We start from the raw sequence: 19,955 nt of genomic DNA, 5'->3' as shown, positions 1-19,955 counted from the left end.
AAATAGCTATAGGACATGCCTATGGTCTAGAGCCATGAACAAGTGGTCAGGTAATAAGCTGCATGCTGCTTAACAGAATGATGTGCCACATTCAAACTGCAACTTCTTTATTCTGTATGTAATTAAGATGGACACGAAGGGTCTCTGACACATGAAATATTCTGTCTTCCTGTTTTAAATTAATGGGATTAGTGCTGTTCAGAAGTGGCTGCCTGAATTTCTACAACAAATGTCCATTGTTTTCCTGTGGTATGCTGTTGACAGTTTCTCAAACATGCTTTGGATTCCTATCAAAATTACTTGCAAGCAAGCTGCTTTAAAACAATACTTCATTGTTGCATTAATATAATGAAGCCAGCGTGCTTGGCTAACCTTTAATCCAGGGACAGTGGCATGAGTTTTTATTACTTTAAGCTTCAGAACTGTGGGTTTTTTTTTGTTTTTTTTTAAGTGTGCCTCCAGTGAAGTTTAATTTATAGTTAAATAAATCCAGGCAATTATCTTTTCCCTTTCCTTCCTCTCATCATATTATAGATTTAAATAATGAATATCTCATTTTTATCCACAATTAAAGAGTTCAAGGGGCTGATATTACGAGCTGCTGCATGCCTTCCACTCCCATTTTGACTTTGGTCTCTATATGCCAACACAAAGGAAAATAATTTAGTTTAGTAATTAAGCTACATCCCCATCCTTAGTTCTCATTGTACTATGATTGAAGCTGTTGCAGCAATAGTTCTGTTCACTTTTTTTTGCTATCAGTTTCCTCAACCAGGAATTTCTTCTGTCTCAGAGAATCAGATTGTGTAAAAGTGTTCTATTAAACTACACAGGAAGTAGTGTATAGTATGTTTTAGTTAGTACAAGTTACGACATCTTTGGAGAAAGGCTATCCTTGTGGCTAAGGCACTGCCCAGGGGAGCAGAGAGATTTGGGTTCAAGTCTCAACTCTGCCAGGTTGTGTGAACTTGAACAAGTCACTCTCTCTGTGCCTCAGTTCACTATCAGTAAAAGAGGGATAATAATTCTCTTCTCCAGTAACTTTGTAAGTTCTTCAGGACAAAGACTATTATTATGTGACCATACTGTACTCAGAGCCATAGCATTTTGGTTTAGTCAGGATCATTAAGTCTTACCATAATACAAATAATGGTATTAATAAAATGCTGTTCAGACTAGTCAAGAAAAACATGTTTGTTAGCAAGGTGACAACTACAGTATGTCCTGGGTCACAACATGCTGTCAGTTTCTTTAGCAATAGTTCTGAGCAATGCTTAGTTACTTGGGGCCTGATCTGCAGAAGTGAAGCATAGCTGCTAGTGCTCAGAGCCTCTGAAAACCAGGCCGCTAGAGCCTGACTATGCAAGGTGCTGAGCACCCTTAGCTCCCATGGAATTAAATCAACTCCTTGCAGTATGAGACCTTTAGAGCCCATCAGGCAGCTCAGAAGTTGCGCTACTTTATTTATTGATGCAATCTATGGCTGAGGCCATGCTAACCTACATATAACATGTTTTCCAATGACTGCTATACATTTCCATGACTAATACACACATGGATTGTTTTCCTGTGTATGGTACTAGCCTAACTATGCCACAATCTGCTCCTAGGTAGTTTATAGAGCATGGTTATGTAACTCCCTTCTCTTCATTTTTGTTCTTATTGTCTAGTGTTTTGCCAAAAACCTTAGCAGCTGTTTCTTCCTGCTCTGAGTTGATACCGAAACATGCCCAGACAAGGTGGCAGTATAGAGCCTTGAGTGACTGCAAACAAGTAGTAGTAATTTAGCACACTAGAGGGAGTGCAGGAAGTTAATCTGCTCAGTAGCTGCGCTGAAGCTGGCATGGAAGGCTTCGTTCATAAGAGCAGACTTTCTTGCATGTACATACACCTTTAGCTAGAAGCTGGAAACTCCTGACCAAGCAGTAGTGATTTCCAATAGGGGTAAAACTGGCAGACATTTTGAACACCAATCAGATCCAGCCAAGCACTACAGGAAGAAGATAGAACTGCTAGGACAGGGGCAGGCAAACTTTTTGGCCCAAGGGCCACATCTGGGAATAGAAATTGTATGGTGGGCCATGAATACTCAAAAAATTGGGGTTGGGGTGAGGGAAGGGGTGAGGGCTCTAGTTGGGGTGTATATGATCCAGGGTGCGGCCAGAGATGAAGAGTTCAGGGTGCGGGAGGGGGCTCCGGGCTGGAGTGAGATATGGGGGGAGGGTGAGGGCTTTGGCTGGGGGTGTGGGCTCTGGGCTGGGACCGAGGGGTTTGGAGGGTGGGAGGGGGGATCAGGACTGTGGCAGAGGTTTGGGGCGTGCGGGAGTGCAGGTTGGGGATGACAGGTTTGGGGTGCAGGAAGGTGCTCCAGGCAGATATTGAGGGGTTTGGAGGGTGGGACGGGGATCAGGGCTAGGGCAACGTGGAGGGCTAAGGGGTGCAGACTCCAGGTGGCGCTTACCTCAAGCAGCTCCCAGAAGCAGCAGTATGTCCCTCCTCCGGCTCCTATGCGGAGGTGCGGCTAGGCGGCTCTGCGCGTTGTCCCACCTGCAGGCACTGCCCCTGCAGCTCCCACTGGCCGCAGTTCTCAGGGGCAGCACTTGGGGCAGGGGCAGTGTGCAGAGCGGAGCCCTCTGACTGCCCCATGCGTAGAAGCCGGAAGGGGGCCGAGCTGCATGGAGCGGCCCCTGACCCTACTCCCCAGCAGGAGCTCAAGGGCTGGCGGGCCAAATCTGGCCCATGGGCCATAGTTTGCCCACCCCTGTGCTAGGCTGAGTCTGTGGACTGGATCTCAATACAGTTTTTTGTAATTTTACAGAAGTCTGTGAAATTGAGGCTGGGAAAACATCACAAAGGAAGAATCGTAGATTGGAAGTCCAATGTCTCCGTGAAGCGTATTACGTCACTGAACCAAAGACATCATGTGTACCTAACAGCTACAGTAATAGTCAGTTTTTCTTATCTGAAATTGTGTACATGCTCAGTATTGCGGACGCTGAAACAACTAGTTATGTGGTGAACTGGATGTTTTCTCTTGTTGTCAATATTATACCCAGGATGAGCCCATGTGAAAGCAGAAGTACCAATCCTTGTATTTATTTTATAAAGGTATAAACATATATATTTTAGGATTTAGACCCTGTGTAACATTCTTCACTTTAAAGAAAAATAACAAATCACTAGTTAGTGAGGTTACTCTAGCTAGGGTGAGTTTTAACGGTTGTGTTGTAATGGTTTATATTAGGAATGCTATTCAGTAAAAAGAAATTTGAAATTGCTAATTATGTGCATCTGCTTAACTTAGTAATTAAGTGTGTTATGGCTAAGACTGGTACTGAATTCCCAAGAAGTGAAACTGAATCCTCTTACAATTTCCACTTTTAGTATTTAGAGGTTTCCTACAAAAAAAAAAATCAAGCTGTCATCTCTCCCAAAGATGTGAAATCATAGTCTGTGCAAATACTCTAAAATCAGAGGGAGGAGTTCTGTAGCACAGAATCGGTAAATAAATTGACTTACCTGCCTCTCTATGCAGGTTTCAGTTATAAAAAGGTTCTGCAGTAAAAAACGATCCACACTTTCACACTGGTCAGGATAGCGGCCACCATGGGTTGGTTGCCATCACAGGAAGTACCTTTCTGCTGCAGAACTAGCCTGGCTGATGTTCTGATACTGAAGGGCTCGTCTACACTACCAAATTAAGTCGACTTCAGTCGACGTACCGCCACCGCAATAATTAAAGCAGAGGTTCATGTCCACACTTGCTCCTTCTGTCAGTGGTGCGCGTCCTCACCAGGAGTGCTTCCACTGACTGAAGTGAGGCATTGTGGGACAGACAGCTGGAGCCCAGAAGTCCTCTGGCTGACAGCCTCAGCTGTAGGCATGGGGCTCAGGGCGGTTCCCTCTTGGCCCCAGCCATTGGCAGGTACTGGCTCATAGCTGGGACACCCCAACCCAACAGCCCGAGCTGTCAGCTGGATGCCAGGTTCATATCTATGAGCCCGAGCGGGCTGCAATTTCACAGCAAGAAGCCTACCAGCGGTGAAATTGACATTTTTGTCAGTTTTCTGGCTACTATTATTTGACATTTAGACTCCCGCGGGGGCCTCACAGCTGGATATAACAGCCGATATAAGTAACGTCATGTCTACTAGAACACTGTGTCACCCTAACTACATTGATGTAAGTGCTACACCTCTCGCGGAGGTAGAGTTATGTTGGTGCAGCGGGCTGCTTACTTTGGTGCAAGCAGCATTGTACACTGGAGACACTGACATAATTAGGTCAATGTAAGGTAGCTTACTTCGACCTAACTCTGTAGTGCAGATAAAGCCTGAGAAGATTCATGATGCAGGGCTCGAAAGTGATCCATTTACAAAGGTGAGATCTCCCTTAACTCTCAAAACTGCAACTCATTTTGAGCTTTTCTCTGCTGTGCACTGTTCACACCTCCTTATAGTAGCAGACCTCTCTCTCCATGCCAGCTGAGGGGGCAGGCAGGATCTAATCGCCCTTCTTATGGGACTTGCAACAAAGCCTCCTTCCTGCACTTTTCCAACACACTTTTGTGTAATGGGCAAGTTACATGTGAGATGAAACTAGTTTTACTGCTTTTTTCATTCCCAAAGCAGATTTGTGGTTTCTATCGATTCTCTGGGGCCTAATAAAAAAAGTTTTAGCCCTTTGGAAACAGTTTATTTTTGGTGGATTCTTTCCAGCCATTTTCTTATTCCTAGTCTTTTCACTACAAATCTGTGCAATCATAATTATATTTGGTTTAGTCCTAACTAGTGGATTGAATTATTTAAGTCAATTTCAATTATTTTCTTATACTTACTGTTGCAATGTTTCAAAGCCCTGTTCTTTATAGAGCAGTTCTTGCTTCATATGAAAGAGTTCCCTCTTCAGCTTCTTAACCTTTTGTGTGAAATCAAAACAAGAATTAGAAAATTCTTCTTGTTAAATAGTGCAAAGCATGGTTTCCAACAGTTAATGCAGTCTCTACATTAGATTAGTAAAATGTGTGTGCTATGTGTGATGCTTTTTAGCACGTATCTAAAACAAAGGCATTCTGTTATCCTCTTGATGTCTGTGTGCAATTTACCTCTGAGTTAAAGGGACAACGTCAGATTAAAACACATTTTCTTATTAGCATTGACATTGGGTTACTAAACCTGAGAGAATTTTAAAATGTAATTTACTTTTCACTAGTTAAGCATGCATGATAACTATTAGAGAGACCATGAGATTTTTTTTTAGTTTTTTTTTTTTAGTTTTCTATTATATTTTCACTTGATCATTCCAAGAACCTCTCAGTTGGCTATATTTCAAGAGCGTCAGAAGAGAAAGTGTTCCTATTCTCCTCATGAATTGTTCCTTTTTATTAAACTAGGATGTTGGCTTGTCTGTTTAGCCTGTTTGAAATACAAAAAGTAAGCACTCAGCCTGGAAAGAACAGAATAGTCAATTTCACTTTTGTTTCTACACAAATCAGTTTCTAGATTCTCAGACAATCACAAGGCTGGTCTGTTTTGGCTACAAATGCATACACGCCAACTATCTTTATTTAGGAGGAACATTTGAGGTGAACATTTTTCCTACTCTGACCAAAAAAAAATCTCAGTCTCATGGGGATTAAAAGAGTATTCCTATTTTTTCACCCTAATGTTGCTATTTCAAATGTTGACAGATTGGGCTGCGTCATCCAAAAATGTCTGTCAGTGAAAACAAAAAGCTCTGTTGGAACTGTTTTTAAATGTCATGTAAAAACTTACTAAATAAACTAAACCAAACTGTGGAGGCCAGATATAGGACAGTGTCCCTTTAATGTAAGTAATAATTACTTAATACATCACAGATGTCATTGTGGCAGTGACACCCACATGAAATTGTGGAGTCTTGTGATAAATTGCACTTATGACATCTCTGACAACCATACTTGCACTCTGCACACTAGCCAATCTCCCCTGGGACTACTTTTAAGTTTTCAAATAACAATTGTTTGAAAATGAAAACCCTGCCAAATATCTTCTATCTTCCCCTGCCATGATGGACGTTAAGCTTCAAAATTACATTTGCCAGAAGTCCAGGATATACAATATTCAGTCTTGCACCAGTGACCAGTTTAAGGTCCAATACACAAATCACAAGGGCTAGAAATCAATGCTGTCTCATTTGGAAAATGGAGACTCTCCCTTTTCCAGTGAAACACACAGCACTTGCTCCCAGCCCTGGAAGGTCATGAGATAGAGGATATTTAAAATTACAACATCATTTTGTATTTATGTAATTATTTATGTAACTTTAAAGCTTTCAAAAACTGTATTCAGTAACATTTCTCTTCTTCCATGGAGTGCATAGTTGACTCAGAAGTGATATACAGAAAAATAACCCATTACATTTTTTGCTGCTTAAACATCCTTAATTTTCTTTTCTGTGAAGTGCAGCAAATAGGGTCTGATTCAAAACTCATGAAAGTCAATTCTTTCCATTTATTTCAATGGGCTTGTATCAGGGCAAATAGAATACAGGATAGTTTCATATTAAGATTTTATGGCACTCATTAAGTTAGAATGACCTCTACAAGACAATCATGGGTTTAGCACTCATAAGTAGCACAGACATCCTAAACTAATGCAGATACAGTCTTTCTATTCCACCATTGTCTATTCTTTATATATAGCACCACTGGCAAAGTTGCTGCTTTACAAGCAAGATGAAAAAGACAAGGCTCTTACTCCAAGGAGTTTACAATGTGAGGTTAGACCAACGATAAGTCACACAGAAAGGTACTGGCAAAGTGGTGGTAGACAAAAGCAGTGAGATGCCACCTTCAATGGGTTCACTTCCTTGCCAGGAGAAAATGGTAAAAACCTGGTTGTGTTAATTTCTAGTTAATCAGCAAAATTATATTAAAAGTAATTATGGGTTTTGTTACAATAGAGAACTGGAGGGAATATATAAGCAAAAAAGAAATTATATCCCAAAATTTGTATTTTTGAGAACATGTTCACAGAACTGGATGGACATTCCCTACACATTCTGCAAAATAAAATATAAAGTTTACACTCTCTCTCAAATCTAAAGTTAGGGTCCTAAATAAAATAGGCCTGATATTTAAAGGTGCTGAGTATATGCAGCTCTTACAGTCTTCAAAAGGGCTTCTGGGTGCTCAGCTCTTCTGAAGATTTAGGACCTAAACATTTGGGTGCCTAAATACATCTTGAGGAGCCTAATTTTAGGCACTCAAGTTTGAAATTTTTTGGCTTATGTCTTTTTCCTTAGTAGAAATAAATGGTTTCAAGCATTTATTGTTTTCAGTAAAATTTCTTATCTAAATATAGGGAGTTGGTCTGGACTCATGATTTTGGAAATACAATTTGTAACTGCTTCCTTTGATAGAAATCAAATTATTTGATGTTAGACATTTAACGTGATAAAGGGAGTGGCTATAGCAAGCCTAATTGTAGATATCCTGACAGAAATGTTACAATCCAATTCACTGACCATATCAAAGGGACATTAAAGCTCTCATCTGCTACCCACCATCTGACTAGCAAGACATTTTCCTAACTATAAACAAACTGAGAACTAACTAAAACTCCAATCCCCAGGAATGATTTCACTCAAAACTTCCAGTTAAGGGATAGAAAAACCTTAAAACTAACATGACATTCATGTTTTATATAATGTAGAGATTAAAACCATCCCCACTTTCCCTAGAACCACAGAACTGCTAGCCCTCCCGACCAAAAATGTAAATGTATAAGCACTTTCAGAGGACACACAGAGATTTCAATTTGAGGACTGGATCCCCCAGCAACTCACAAGTGTTCCTAAAAATCACCTTCTAAACATCCTCTGCTGTAATTCATTTCATTATCCTGAGTGTTACACCGGTGCCTTAGGCTCTGTCTACTCTAGCACTTTTGTGCTGCTGTAAGATGTGCAGTGTAGACATAACCTTAGGTGTGCTATCCCAGAAGAATGTGACCTACATGATGAAGCATGACCTCTGTTTGTTTACTGCACTCTACTTACATTAAGGCATTCTATTCTTGTGCTCCTTGTCCTCTCCTTCAAGGCTTTGTATAATCCCCTTCTGCCCCCACACACCTCTGCACTTGCTTCATCTTACACCCTCTCCCACTGCCCATACTCTTCTCCAGGGGTCAATAATCTTTCAGAAGTGGTGTGCCGAGTCTTCATTTATTCACTCTAATTTAAGGTTTCGCATGCCAGTAATACATTTTAATGTTTTTAGAAGGTCTCTTTCTATAAGTATATAATATATAACTAAACTATTGTTGTATGTAAAGTAAATATGTTTTTTAAAATGTTTAAGAAGCTTCATTTAAAATTAAATTAAAATGCAGAGCCCCCCGGACCGGTGGCCAGGACCCAGGCAGTGTGAGTGTCACTGAAAATCAGCTCGTGTGCCGCCTTTGGCACACGTGCCACAGGTTGCCTACTCGTGCTCTTCTCTAAGCTTCCTGCCTGACAGTCCTTTTGTCCCTCCTCCTTACTCCATCTACAAGCCTTCTTCCATGCCTATGATTTGAACTAACCTTCCTCTTCACTTTCAAATCTCTTCTTCAGCTAGGCTTTTCAGTGCTAACCCCTTCTCCCTCCCAGCATTCAAATATTAATAGGGAGAAACATTCTCTTTGTTAAGCTAAATAGACTGCACTCCTAGAGTATATCACTAATAAGGCATGTTTTCTAATCTTATAAACATTTTCATGATGCTTCTCTAAAACCTCTCCAATTTATCAACATCTTTCTTGAATTGTGGGCACCAGATCTGGACACAGCGGTGGTCGCACCAGCGTCAAATAGAGGTAAAGTAACCTCTATTCCTACTTGAGGTTCTGCGTTTATGCATCCATGGATGGCATTAGCTCTCTTTACCACAGCATCGCACTGGGAGTGTGTTCAGCTGATTATCCACCATGACCACCAAATCTTTTTCAGAGTCACTGCTTCCCAGCAAACAGTCCCTCATCCTTTAAGTATGGCTCACATTTTTGTTCCCAGATGTATACATTTACATTTAGCCATATTAAAATACACATTGTTTTTGCCCCCAGTTTACCAAGCAATTTGTCCTCTTTATTATTTACCAGTACCCCAGCTGTTGTCATCTGCAAACTTTATCAGTGACGACTTAATGTTTTCTTACAAGTAATTAAAATATACAATGTTATACAGTGTAAGGCCAAGAACCAATGCCTGTGGGACACCACTGGAAACACACTTATTTGATGATGATTCCCTGCTTACAATTACATTTTGAGACCTGTCAGTCAGCCAGCTTTCACTCCATTTAATGTGTGCCATGCTAATTTGATATCAAGTTGGTTTTTTTTTTTTACTCAAAATGTCATGCAGTATTAAGTCAAAACACCTCACAGAAGTCCAAGTATATTACATCAACACTATTACCTTTATCAACCAAACCTGTGTTCACATCAAAAAAGATCTCCAGTTAGTCTGACAGATCTATTTTCCATAAACTCATAGCGACTGACAATTATGTTACCCTCCTCTAATTCTCTATCAATCCAGTCCCGTATCAGCTGCTCCATTATCTTGCCTGGAAACATCAGACTGACAGGCCTATAATTACCCAGGTCATCCTGTTTAACCTTTTTAAATATTGGTACAACATTAGCTTTCTGCCAGTCTTGTGGAAATAAATATGGTTAAGTTCCTTAGCCATTCCTAAAGGCAGCCATCCACATGCAGAGGCAATCATCTGCCCTCCCCATCACATTTGTTCTTCTCCAATCCCTGGCCTTGTCATCCTGTCAGCCTCTCCTACAGGCTTAAACCCTCTTTCCAGAGGGCTCCCGCCTCTTCAAGGGTTCCTGAAACTTCCTGCTGAAATATGTTCTTTAATCTGCTGGGCAGCCCACTCCCTAAAAATTAAGTAACTGGCAATAATAAACCTGGGTAGGGGAGTGGGAAGGGTGTGCATGACCTGAGAAGCAAATTTACTGCAGTATGGTATGTGTGTGTGTGTGTGTGTGTGTGTGTGTTAAATGTTAATTTGGAAAAATAAGTTAAACGTGTGACATCATACTACTTCCCAAATATTGGCTGTTGATAACACTAATTGTGATTTTGACTACATATGAAGAGGAGACGTGACTTTGGGGCTGCTGTAAATGCTGGGAATTGTCCAGCAGGGGACGCTGAAAGCTCTACAACCAGCACCCCTTGTGTAGATTCTATGCATACAGAACCTATGTATCCCTAGCACGGATTCAAGCACCAAGCATATGAAGGTGCTGTATTTCCAACCTGAGCAGATTTTGACAAGACAAAAAAATTCAATACCAAATGGAGAACCCAAACTGCCGAAAAGGCAGTGTTTGCCACAGTTCACATAGCGGAACTCCCTCGTCCTACTTAGATTTTAAATTTATTCTACACCATTTCCCCCCTTATTTAAGGTTAATTCATGAGTGCAAGCTATAAATCAAACTATTTATTTTTCATATTATTAAAAAGATAACCAAATTCAATGCCTATAATATGCAGAAATCTTTTAGTAGCTGTGTACAGAAGCACACTTATGCTCATTACTTTGTATCTGCAGATTAAAACAAGTCCCAAATTATCCTGGTCATTGCAAATCTAAAACCAATTCTGCCATGAGAGCCCCAAAGTTGATTTTAGAAATAAAAGGATCTCATTTTAAATTACGCACAGGGTGCTGATCCACATACTAGGCACTTTTAAAGGATTTTGCCCTCTTGTTTCCCAGCTTTCGCCTTTAAAAAGGAATCAATCAATTATTGAATTATTTTCTAGGTGAAATTAGTTATGAGACATATTTAAACCAATGAATATTCTTCTCAAAGTTAAGTGTGTTCCCATTAAAAATTAATTGGATTGGTTTTTAGGATGATTTGGGTAACAGTTTAATTAAAATGTTTGAGCAGCATTTAGCCAGAATGCTAGTTGGGTTCAATGTCTGAGTGCAAAAGATCTAAATCTGAGTCTCTGCTAGCCCATGCTCAGCACACTGCAGTCACAAACCTTAAGCGCAGAATTCCAGTGGAACTATATTAAGCATTCTCACCCTTAATCTTGTAGTGGAGATTTCCGCCTTCAGAATGTCAGGATCATATTTTGTGCTGGATGAGGAGCCTGAGAATACTTATTTTAAAAAAACAAAAAATTAACTACTTTCAACCATTAATCTTGAAGAGTTCACTTAGCACTAAAACTATGAGGTTAACATAACAGTGCAAATAAAATGGGCATTACTTTAACGTATACATCTTATTACAGTAAAGTCAGCATGCATGTGAAAATAATTAATCAATACTCAACAAATTTTCTTCTACTTTTGCTACCATCATTTGGATGAGTTCAAAAATTTAAGAGAGGAGAAGCTCTTTGTCTAGGATGGAACCCAAGGCAAGTCCCCATTTCCCCCTGCTTTCAACACCTGGCCACCATTCTTCTAGCTGGGCAGCACACTTTGTGAGGGAAGGAATCTTCAGAGCTCAAGGAGCTCTCACATCAGATAGGTTTTCTGGAAGGTGGGTTTATTCAGCTGGCTGAGACAAGAGTTGCCAACTTTCTATTTGCAGAAAACTGAATACCCTTGCCATTGTCCTGCTCTACCCTTCCCTGTGGCCCCATCCACCACTCACTCCATTCTCCCCTCCCTCCATCACTTGTTCTGCCCCACCCTTGCTTGCCCTGCCCACCCATGCTCAGTCCTTCCCCGAGGCCCCCTCTCCCCCGCACTCACACCATCCCCACCCTCATTCACTCACTCATTTTCATTCAGCTGAGGCAGGGGCTTAGGATGCTTGCGGGGGGGAGGGCTCTAGCTGGGGATGCGGGCTCTGGGGTGGGGCCAGAGATGAAGTGTTCACAGTGTGGAAGGGGGCTCTGGGATGGGGCAGGGGTTTTTGGACCCCCTCATGGGGGCCAGAAATGAGGAGGTAAGGGTGGAGGAAGGGGCTCCAGGCTAGGGCCAAGGGTTTCAGAGTGTAGCAGGGGGCCCAGGGCTCGGGTAGGGGGTTGGGGCATGGGAGGGGGTTTGGGTTCTGGGTAGCGCTTTCCTCAGGTGGCTCCTGGGAAGCTGCAGGTATCTCCCTCTTTCTCCTAGGCAGTGGCACGGCCAGGCAGCTCTGCATGCTGTCCCTGCCTGCAGGCATCGCCCTTGCAGTTCCCGTCGGCCCTGGTTCCCAGCTAATGGGAGCTGCGGAGCCAGCGCTCAGGGCAGGGGCAGCATATAGAGTCTCCCTGGCTGCCCCTACACTTAGGAGCCAGAGGGAGATGCTGACAGCTTTCCGGGAGCCGCATGGAGCTTACTGTGGGCGGCCAACCGGACTTCTAACAATCCAGTCAAAAACTGGATGTCTGGCAATCCTAGAGCCTGAGGTTCACTACTCTTCTCTTCAGGAGTTGAGCTTGCTGCTTTTTAAACACTACCCACCCTGGAGTAAGATATTTGGCCAACAACCCAAACACAGATCTCTCAAAAACACTATATTTGGCCAGCAGGTTCCTTCCTTTGTTTTGGGGATTTAAATCAAAATGATCCCACTTATTTTTATTGAACCTCATGCCTTATATCTGCACACATTTTGCAAAAATTAAAATAAACTGTTACCAACAGCAAGCAGCGAAATCTACTGCTCCATCTATCATTGCCACCTATTTACGTACTGAGTACTTGGTGGCTGCAAGCCAAAAAGGAACAAGTGATCCTGGATCCTTAGAACACCAACCCACCTAATCTAAATTCCAGCAAACCACATGGAGAAACAGATTTCAGAGCCAAACGCCTGGCCCAAATTTCTGTAGGAGTTCAACTGTGTTGGACAGACCAGAGCTCTCTGTACCAGAACACAGTTGCCTTAAGGGGCAAAAAGTGGAAAGACTGTCAGAAAAACAGCCAGGGGCTCAAAACATTAGGACTAGTCTTGAATTGCAGAACAAGAGCCATTACAATACATGATCAAAGCAGTTACAGCATACGCCTTTCTAATGTACTTACAGCTAGTACGAGAACTTGATTTTTCTTTGTAGGCATCATTCAGACGTACATACTCATCCAGGGCGAGTGCTAGTCTCTGTTCTTTCACCTGGTACAGCTCCTTCTGGGTACTGAGCGCATCCTGCGCTACCATGAGATAGTCTTTTAGCATTCGCTCTTGTTCTTGCCTCCATTGTTTTCGGGGATCTTCTATCTGTGTGGTTTCTTAAAAATATATAGTTTTAAAAGCTTCAATTTAGTTAAATAAATTAAATTTGCCACGTGAATAGACTTCAGTGTGCCAGTCACTTTTATTGTGTCTACAATTTTGGTTTTATTTGTAATTCACAGTTCTAGTTTAAGTCTAGACTATAGGGCTAGTCCCTCCACAAAAAGATAAGTCAGAAGAAAGAAGCTGGAAGCCAGTATAAATAGCCTGGATACTCCACAGTTTCTTCAGCTGGTTTAGCTGTCTCAAAGAAATTAAAAGGGATCCAAAATTGTAGTTTTAGTACTACATGCATTTTTTTAAAGTGTCCATTTTATTACCTTGTTAATTTAAAATGACAACTAAGCTTTGACTAGTAGGCATGTGGAGCAGTTTATTTTTATAAAAGCATTTCTTCATTTTAGGGTGAAGACCAACTTTAAAATGAACAATTAATGCACAATAGGTAATACAGTAGTATACATTCTAAAGTTTCTAAACCATTGGTATTGTCTTCTGAACTGATAAAATACTTAAAATTTTAGGAAAAGCTTTCTACCTGAATTACAGCTAAGGTTCTGTTATAAATAACTAGGTCAATATAAAGCCCTTAAATGAGCACAAACCTCTTGAAATCTAGTTCTGTTTTTTTTTAAAGTTAATTAAAAGCACTTTCAGGTACCAGCATTACACCTGTTCTGGAGTCCCTCTACCATTTTGGTGGTTTTACAAACACATTTTCCTAATGTTTTAAAATGGTTTTCTCCTCATCTCTGCTGAGTGAAAGGTTAAATTATTTTTCTTAATGTGTATTTGTGTTTTCTCTGCCATTAGCAATCTAATGGAGGACTGTGAATCCACACAAACAACATAAGAAAAAGTGAACCTGACTACACAAAATGCTGTTAAATGCACAAGGTAAACACTCTTTAAAGTCATACTCACATGGGCTTGGATATGCAAGATTGTAGAAAGGTTATTATATTGCAAGAAAGAAATGTGATTCACAGGATATAAGACTGCCTTAATGCAGATATGCAAGGGGGCAGAATTACAGCAGCATTGTCAACCTTAATTTTAGCATTTCCTGGCTGCTTAATGCAGTGTTAGCTTGCACCAAGTTATAATAATAAAGGAGAGGAAAGCTGATGTTATCTTCAGTCATCGCCATGGCAAAGCTATCCAATCTGAAACCTAAACGCTGCAAATTCCATTATACATACAAGAAGATCATTAAAACTCTTGGCTCACTTCATGATTTAAGCTTGACTGATAAATCTTTAGCTGATAAAAAGGTACAATAACTCCATATCAAGTGACAAAAGGGAATATTCAATAATAAATATTGATCACTTAAAAATATGAATCCCACAGAATACAAGCTGCTCTATTATAATCAAGTGTCCTGTTTCACTCCACTTTCTGATACTAACATGCCCCTCACTAAAGACATTTTCCTACATCGCCACCTTCAGGTCCTCTCAGGCTGCAAACCCAAATGCTGGTTGACCAATGGTCCAAAAATCCCAGACTCCCACCCTTTGCAGCCCTTGAAGAACTCCATGGTTGCTGCTCCCTACCGACACCCTTCAACATACCATGTGACATCACAGGGCACGCAATTACCCCATCACTCTATGCTAGGGAAACACAGCTTCACATATACTAACTTGCAAGAACCACAGTTGGTGTATGTGTAGCCATAGCTATGTGGGTGCACTGAAATGGACAGAAATGTTTACTGCCTTTCCAATTTTAAAGTTCCACACTGTTAATTTATATTGCATTGCCTGTGTTTTTTTGCATATTGTTTTTACGCCCTGTTTTTCCCCCCTCTATAAAGTTCAATTTTGGGAGAATAAAATCATCTTTATTAGTTCCCAATACATACTGTAGAATGCATAGAGGTACTCAAAGCAAACAGTACTTGTAAATGTACATATTGCATGCACCACATAGTTAATGGCTTTAGGACAACACCTGCATTTATAAGTGTACAGCAAACACTATTCAATTCCGAGCAACACCCAAAGCTCCCGGCCTACAGAATACTACTACGGCTGACTGTTAAAGTGTTCTTTCAAAGCCTCCCGCAACCACTTATTTCTGACTTTAAATGCTGCTCCACCTCTGCCCTCCAACCTGGTGGCAGCTTTTCCCCCTTTTGCCTCATAGATACTATGAAAAACACAACAAGCAGCAATAATCACTGGGATATCACTGAGATCCAAACTAGTGAGTGAACGCCACCACCAGTGTCCATTCAATCTATCAAAAGCACATTCATTTTCCATCTGTTGAGCCAGTAGTTGGATCTTTCCTTGGTGCTATGAAGGTGGCCAGCATACAGCTTCACAAGCCAGGGGAGTAAGGGGTTGGCAGGGTCCCCCAGAATCACAACTGGCATTTCCAGTCAGGAAAGAATGTCTGTACCCGCAGCTTTCTGAACAGTCCTTCCTTCTTGAAGATGTGAGCTTCATGCACCTCCTCTGAACAGCCCACATTGATATTAGTGAAGCATCCTCAGTGATCCACCAGCACTTGCATAATCAAAGAATAACAGCCCTTTCTGTTGATGTACTCTATGGCGAGGTGGGCTGGTGCCAAAACAGTGATGTGATGCAAATCCATCCAGTGTCTGGCATATTGTTGAGAGTCTCAGTCCTGCATAGGCAGAGATAATTAATAGCCCTACACACTTGCATGGCAATGGCTCCCACTGTTGATTTTCCAATTCCAAAATGCCTTCTCACAAACCAGTAGCAATATGGCTTTGCAAGATTCCAGAGTGCAATCACGATTCGCTTCTCCACTGTCATTCTGGTATCATGCATTGGAGGGCTGAGGGGAGCTTGGCAGACAGGTCCAGGAACGTGACCTTTCACATCTGAAAGTTCTGCAGACACTGCTCATCATCTCAAAAACTACATTGTGATGCAATCCCACCAGTCATTTCTACCCCACCACACACTATGAAAATTTCCCCAAAGGCATCGCATTGGACAATGGAGCATGGCACACGGGGATACCTATCCATGGTGTACCGTACTTTGCATCAACAGAAGCACTCTTGATGTGTAGGTGCAGTGCTGACGCAAGCAGTCAAATGTGCACAGATGCCTGAGAGATTCATGGACTTCAGCAGCTGTACACCACAGTGATTTTTATTGACTGAAGTTTTTAGTGTAAACAGAAACTTAAGCTCCTTCTGTTCCAAGGCAAGATCCCTGGTGATAATAATTATCAATAATACTTTATAGTCTTTCAAATTTTATCTTTTCTGGTGCTAACATTAGGCATACCTGGGAAGGCAGAAAGAAAATGAGACAGTTCTTTAAATAAATTCACAAAAACAACAAGATGCCAAATTAATGAGAGATTTGAGAATATAATGTTGGTGACTCTTCTCCGAATACAGATACATGACAGCGTAGTGCACTTCAACTGGAAAAGTATACACCAAACAAGCATAGGAGCGAGAGAGAACCCATCACATAAAACTTAAGTGCAATACATAAAAGATTAAAGCAGGGCAGCTTTATTCACAGTTGGCTTTCCAACAATCTCAACAGGGAATCACTCTTTAAACTAACTTTAGCTACACAACCACAAAATCCAGTCACCTGCTCTTTTCCACAGAGACAGCCGACACACACAAAGAAGCCAATCAATACCATTTTTCCCCCTCAGATGGGCAACACATGTCTCCACCAGTGCATTTATTATTGCTATTGTGCTTTAAAACACCTTCACAGCTATTTACACAAAATAATGAGTGCTGTGTTTTCAGAGGTGTTCCTTCTTGTAAAGGAGGATGCAGCAAGGACTCGAATGGGCCAGCGATCAAATAAGATTAATACAGTTGTGTTGTTTTTTGGAAGGATGCAATGATGTAATTGTATTTTAAGAGTGACACTAGTAGCAATGGAGAATAATTTTACAAGATTGGAAGGTCTTGTCTTCAAGCATATTGTAGGTAATTGCGCTATAGGTTTAAGTAACGATTGCTCAATGTGTGGCTCCAAAGCCAGTTGTAGCCCACAGAGTCCTAAAAATTGTAGCCTACAGCCCCGTCCTTGTGACTGCAGGACAAGGACAAAGATGATCAGCAACAGATTTTTCTTGCTGACAAACTTAATGAAGCAATTTCTTTTTGCCTTTCAAAACTGCATATACAAACCAACATTATAATTATGTGAGTTTATTTTAGAATATGTGCATTCATAAGTGCCCCTCTGCCTCCTGGAAAGTTGTTAATGTGGTCCCTTCTGTGACTTCAGGATTAGGAGACTAGGTACTTATTTATACAGGGAAATTGGCCGGCACAGATATTCTAGAGTGGAAACTCTATTTCACTATAAATGTGATTTTATTGAGAAATATTTACTCCACTCAAAGCTATTCCAGAATAGCCTTCATGTGTAGATAAGGCTTTAAAATCCCCTCAAGAGATGCTTTTCAAAATAGAGGCTAGTTTTCACTATATGGCCTTTTAGAAATGAGTGAATAACAACTCATTAGATAAAGAAATACATTTAACAATGTAACTTCACATAAATATATGTTCATGTGAAAATTCAGAGCCACACTACTGATATAACAGTTTACCAGTTTCTACATGGGAGTCCATAGACAGACAAAGTTTATTGCCCTTTCCTGATAATGTAATGCTACAGTTCTGGAAGCAGTGATCATTTGGGTGAGTGAGTAACTCTGCTTTTTCATGCTTTCTAATGTTCACGGGGCATTCAAAATTAAGGGTTCATTTATTTCAAAGCGAATTTCACACTGAGATGACCCACAATACCCTTCTAAGGGTTTTTGCTTGAATGAGAATTGGTTTTGTCATACCTGACTTCCAGTTGTTAAACTTTTAGGTGGGAATATCATCAGGACAGTTAAAGGTATGCCACTAATGGGCTGGATTTCTCAGAAGTGGTAATGGCACAGGGAGCCTTTAATCTCCAAGTCATTAGTTGAAATTCAGCCCAGCACAACAAAAAAAATGCATTTCCATCCCATAGCTGTTTAATAGCTTATGTGAAATGAGTTTGGGGGTTTCAGTCCAGCTTCCAGAGGATAAGAGTCTACATCATAAGACACTCCATCACAAACAGCAATCTTGTTGGCTGTGTTAGAGACAAGCACTTAATGGGTATGGATAGTGAACTATACTCTTACCATTACAGGCTATTCCTCCAGGTCAGGATTAAGACATGTCGGCAAAGAATGGTAGGGAATCCAGCATAGCGTGGGCAGGATCTGTTCTAGTGAAGAGAACTTTAATCCTCATAACTTAAAAAAAGCTTATTACCTTTTCATATCAACATTTTCTGCAGCACCAGAGACCCATTTTTCAAGGTCCAGAACCAGCATGCAGTATGGGCAACAGGCAATAAGGAGCAGCCCTGAGAAAGAGAAGCCACCTACACTCAAGGATGAGAGGGGCTCATACTCATCACACATAAGAGAAGGAGACATAGGATGCTAGCGTCAGGGAATCCCTTCTAGGGGGGAGAGAGGCATGCATCTACCGACCTGACTGATGTCTGAACCGGTGTGCTGCCTGCTTGGAGCCCACAACAATGATGGAAAGACTGAGGAGGCTTATTCATCGCTCTGGCAGGTGATCAAAGTCCACTGGCAGGTATGAAAAAAAGATGACTAAGCTAGTAGTTGGAGCTGTGTGTGCACGGCGCATGTAAGTAAAGTTACAACAGGGTCATTGGAGCAACAAGAGGGCAATCAGTGGAGGAATTTACTTAACTCTCAGCGGTGCATACGTAAATGCAAGGAGTATGCAGAACAGTAAGAACTGGAAGTCCTAATACACAAACCAAACTAAGACAATTGGCACCACAGAGACTTAGTAAAACAATTCACATGCCTGGATTACTGGTGCAGAGGGGTACTGCTTATTCAGGAAGGGGATAGACAGGGATAAAAGGAAGCAAGTGTTGCATTATACATCAATATATACTATTGTTCTGAGGTCCAAAAAGATGCGAAAGGCAGACCAGCTGAAAGCTGGGTAAAGATAAAAGGTGTTGATGATTGGGTGGGAGGGGGAGAGATAGGGACAGCATCATGGGAGGAGTCTGCTACAAATGGTGGTCAAGGATCAGGCATTTCTAGAACAGAACAGAAATATCTAAAAATACAAGACCTGGTAGTAATGGGAGACTTGAACTAGCTGGACACCTGTTGGAAAAACAATATGGAAAACCAGAAAAAAATCTCCAATATATTCTTAAAATGTATTGGGGACAATTTCTTGTTTCAAAAAGGTGGAGGAAGTAATCAGGGAAAAGTGATTTTAGACTTGATTCTGACTAACAGGAAGGAATTGCTAACAAATCTGAAGGTGGAAGGCAGTTTGGGTGAAAGTGATCGTAAAATGACAGATTTCATGATTCTAAGGAAGGAAGGAGTGAGAGCAGCAGAATAAGGACAATGGACATCAAATAAGTTGACTTAAGGAAACTCAGAATTGGTAGGTAAGGGCCTATAGGAAGAAAATCTTTATCATTATTATACAGACACATTCTCTTCATGTGTCAGTATAAAAATGCCTGCATCTGTAATTTTCACTCCATGCATCTGAAGAAGTTTTTTTTTTACCCATGAAAGCTTATGCCCAAGTAAATCTGTTATTTATTTGCCATCAGACTGCTTGTTGTTTTTGTGGTTCTTAGACATGCATGTCCCTGTAGGAGCTCCACTCTAGGTGTGCTTGTGCCC

At 41.1% G+C, this 19,955-nt stretch overlaps 1 protein-coding gene across 1 annotated transcript in view; it reads right to left on the bottom strand.

Annotated features, from left to right (window-relative positions):
* The window catches only part of WWC2 (WW and C2 domain containing 2), a 157,989-nt gene that overhangs the window by 61,068 nt on the left and 76,966 nt on the right, over positions 1-19,955 (bottom strand). Inside the window, exons 3-5 of the mRNA XM_050945314.1 lie at positions 13,028-13,231; positions 11,090-11,166; positions 4,838-4,917 (exon numbers count right to left, since the gene is read on the bottom strand). Of these exons, the coding sequence (XP_050801271.1) occupies positions 4,838-4,917; positions 11,090-11,166; positions 13,028-13,231 (361 nt within the window). The remainder of the gene's footprint in view (positions 1-4,837; positions 4,918-11,089; positions 11,167-13,027; positions 13,232-19,955) is intronic.

This window comes from Gopherus flavomarginatus, chromosome 3, assembly GCF_025201925.1.
Source record: "Gopherus flavomarginatus isolate rGopFla2 chromosome 3, rGopFla2.mat.asm, whole genome shotgun sequence".
NCBI classification, from domain to species: domain Eukaryota; kingdom Metazoa; phylum Chordata; order Testudines; family Testudinidae; genus Gopherus; species Gopherus flavomarginatus.
Note: the sequence above shows the minus strand (reverse complement) of the source record. Positions and strands in the feature narration are given on the sequence as shown.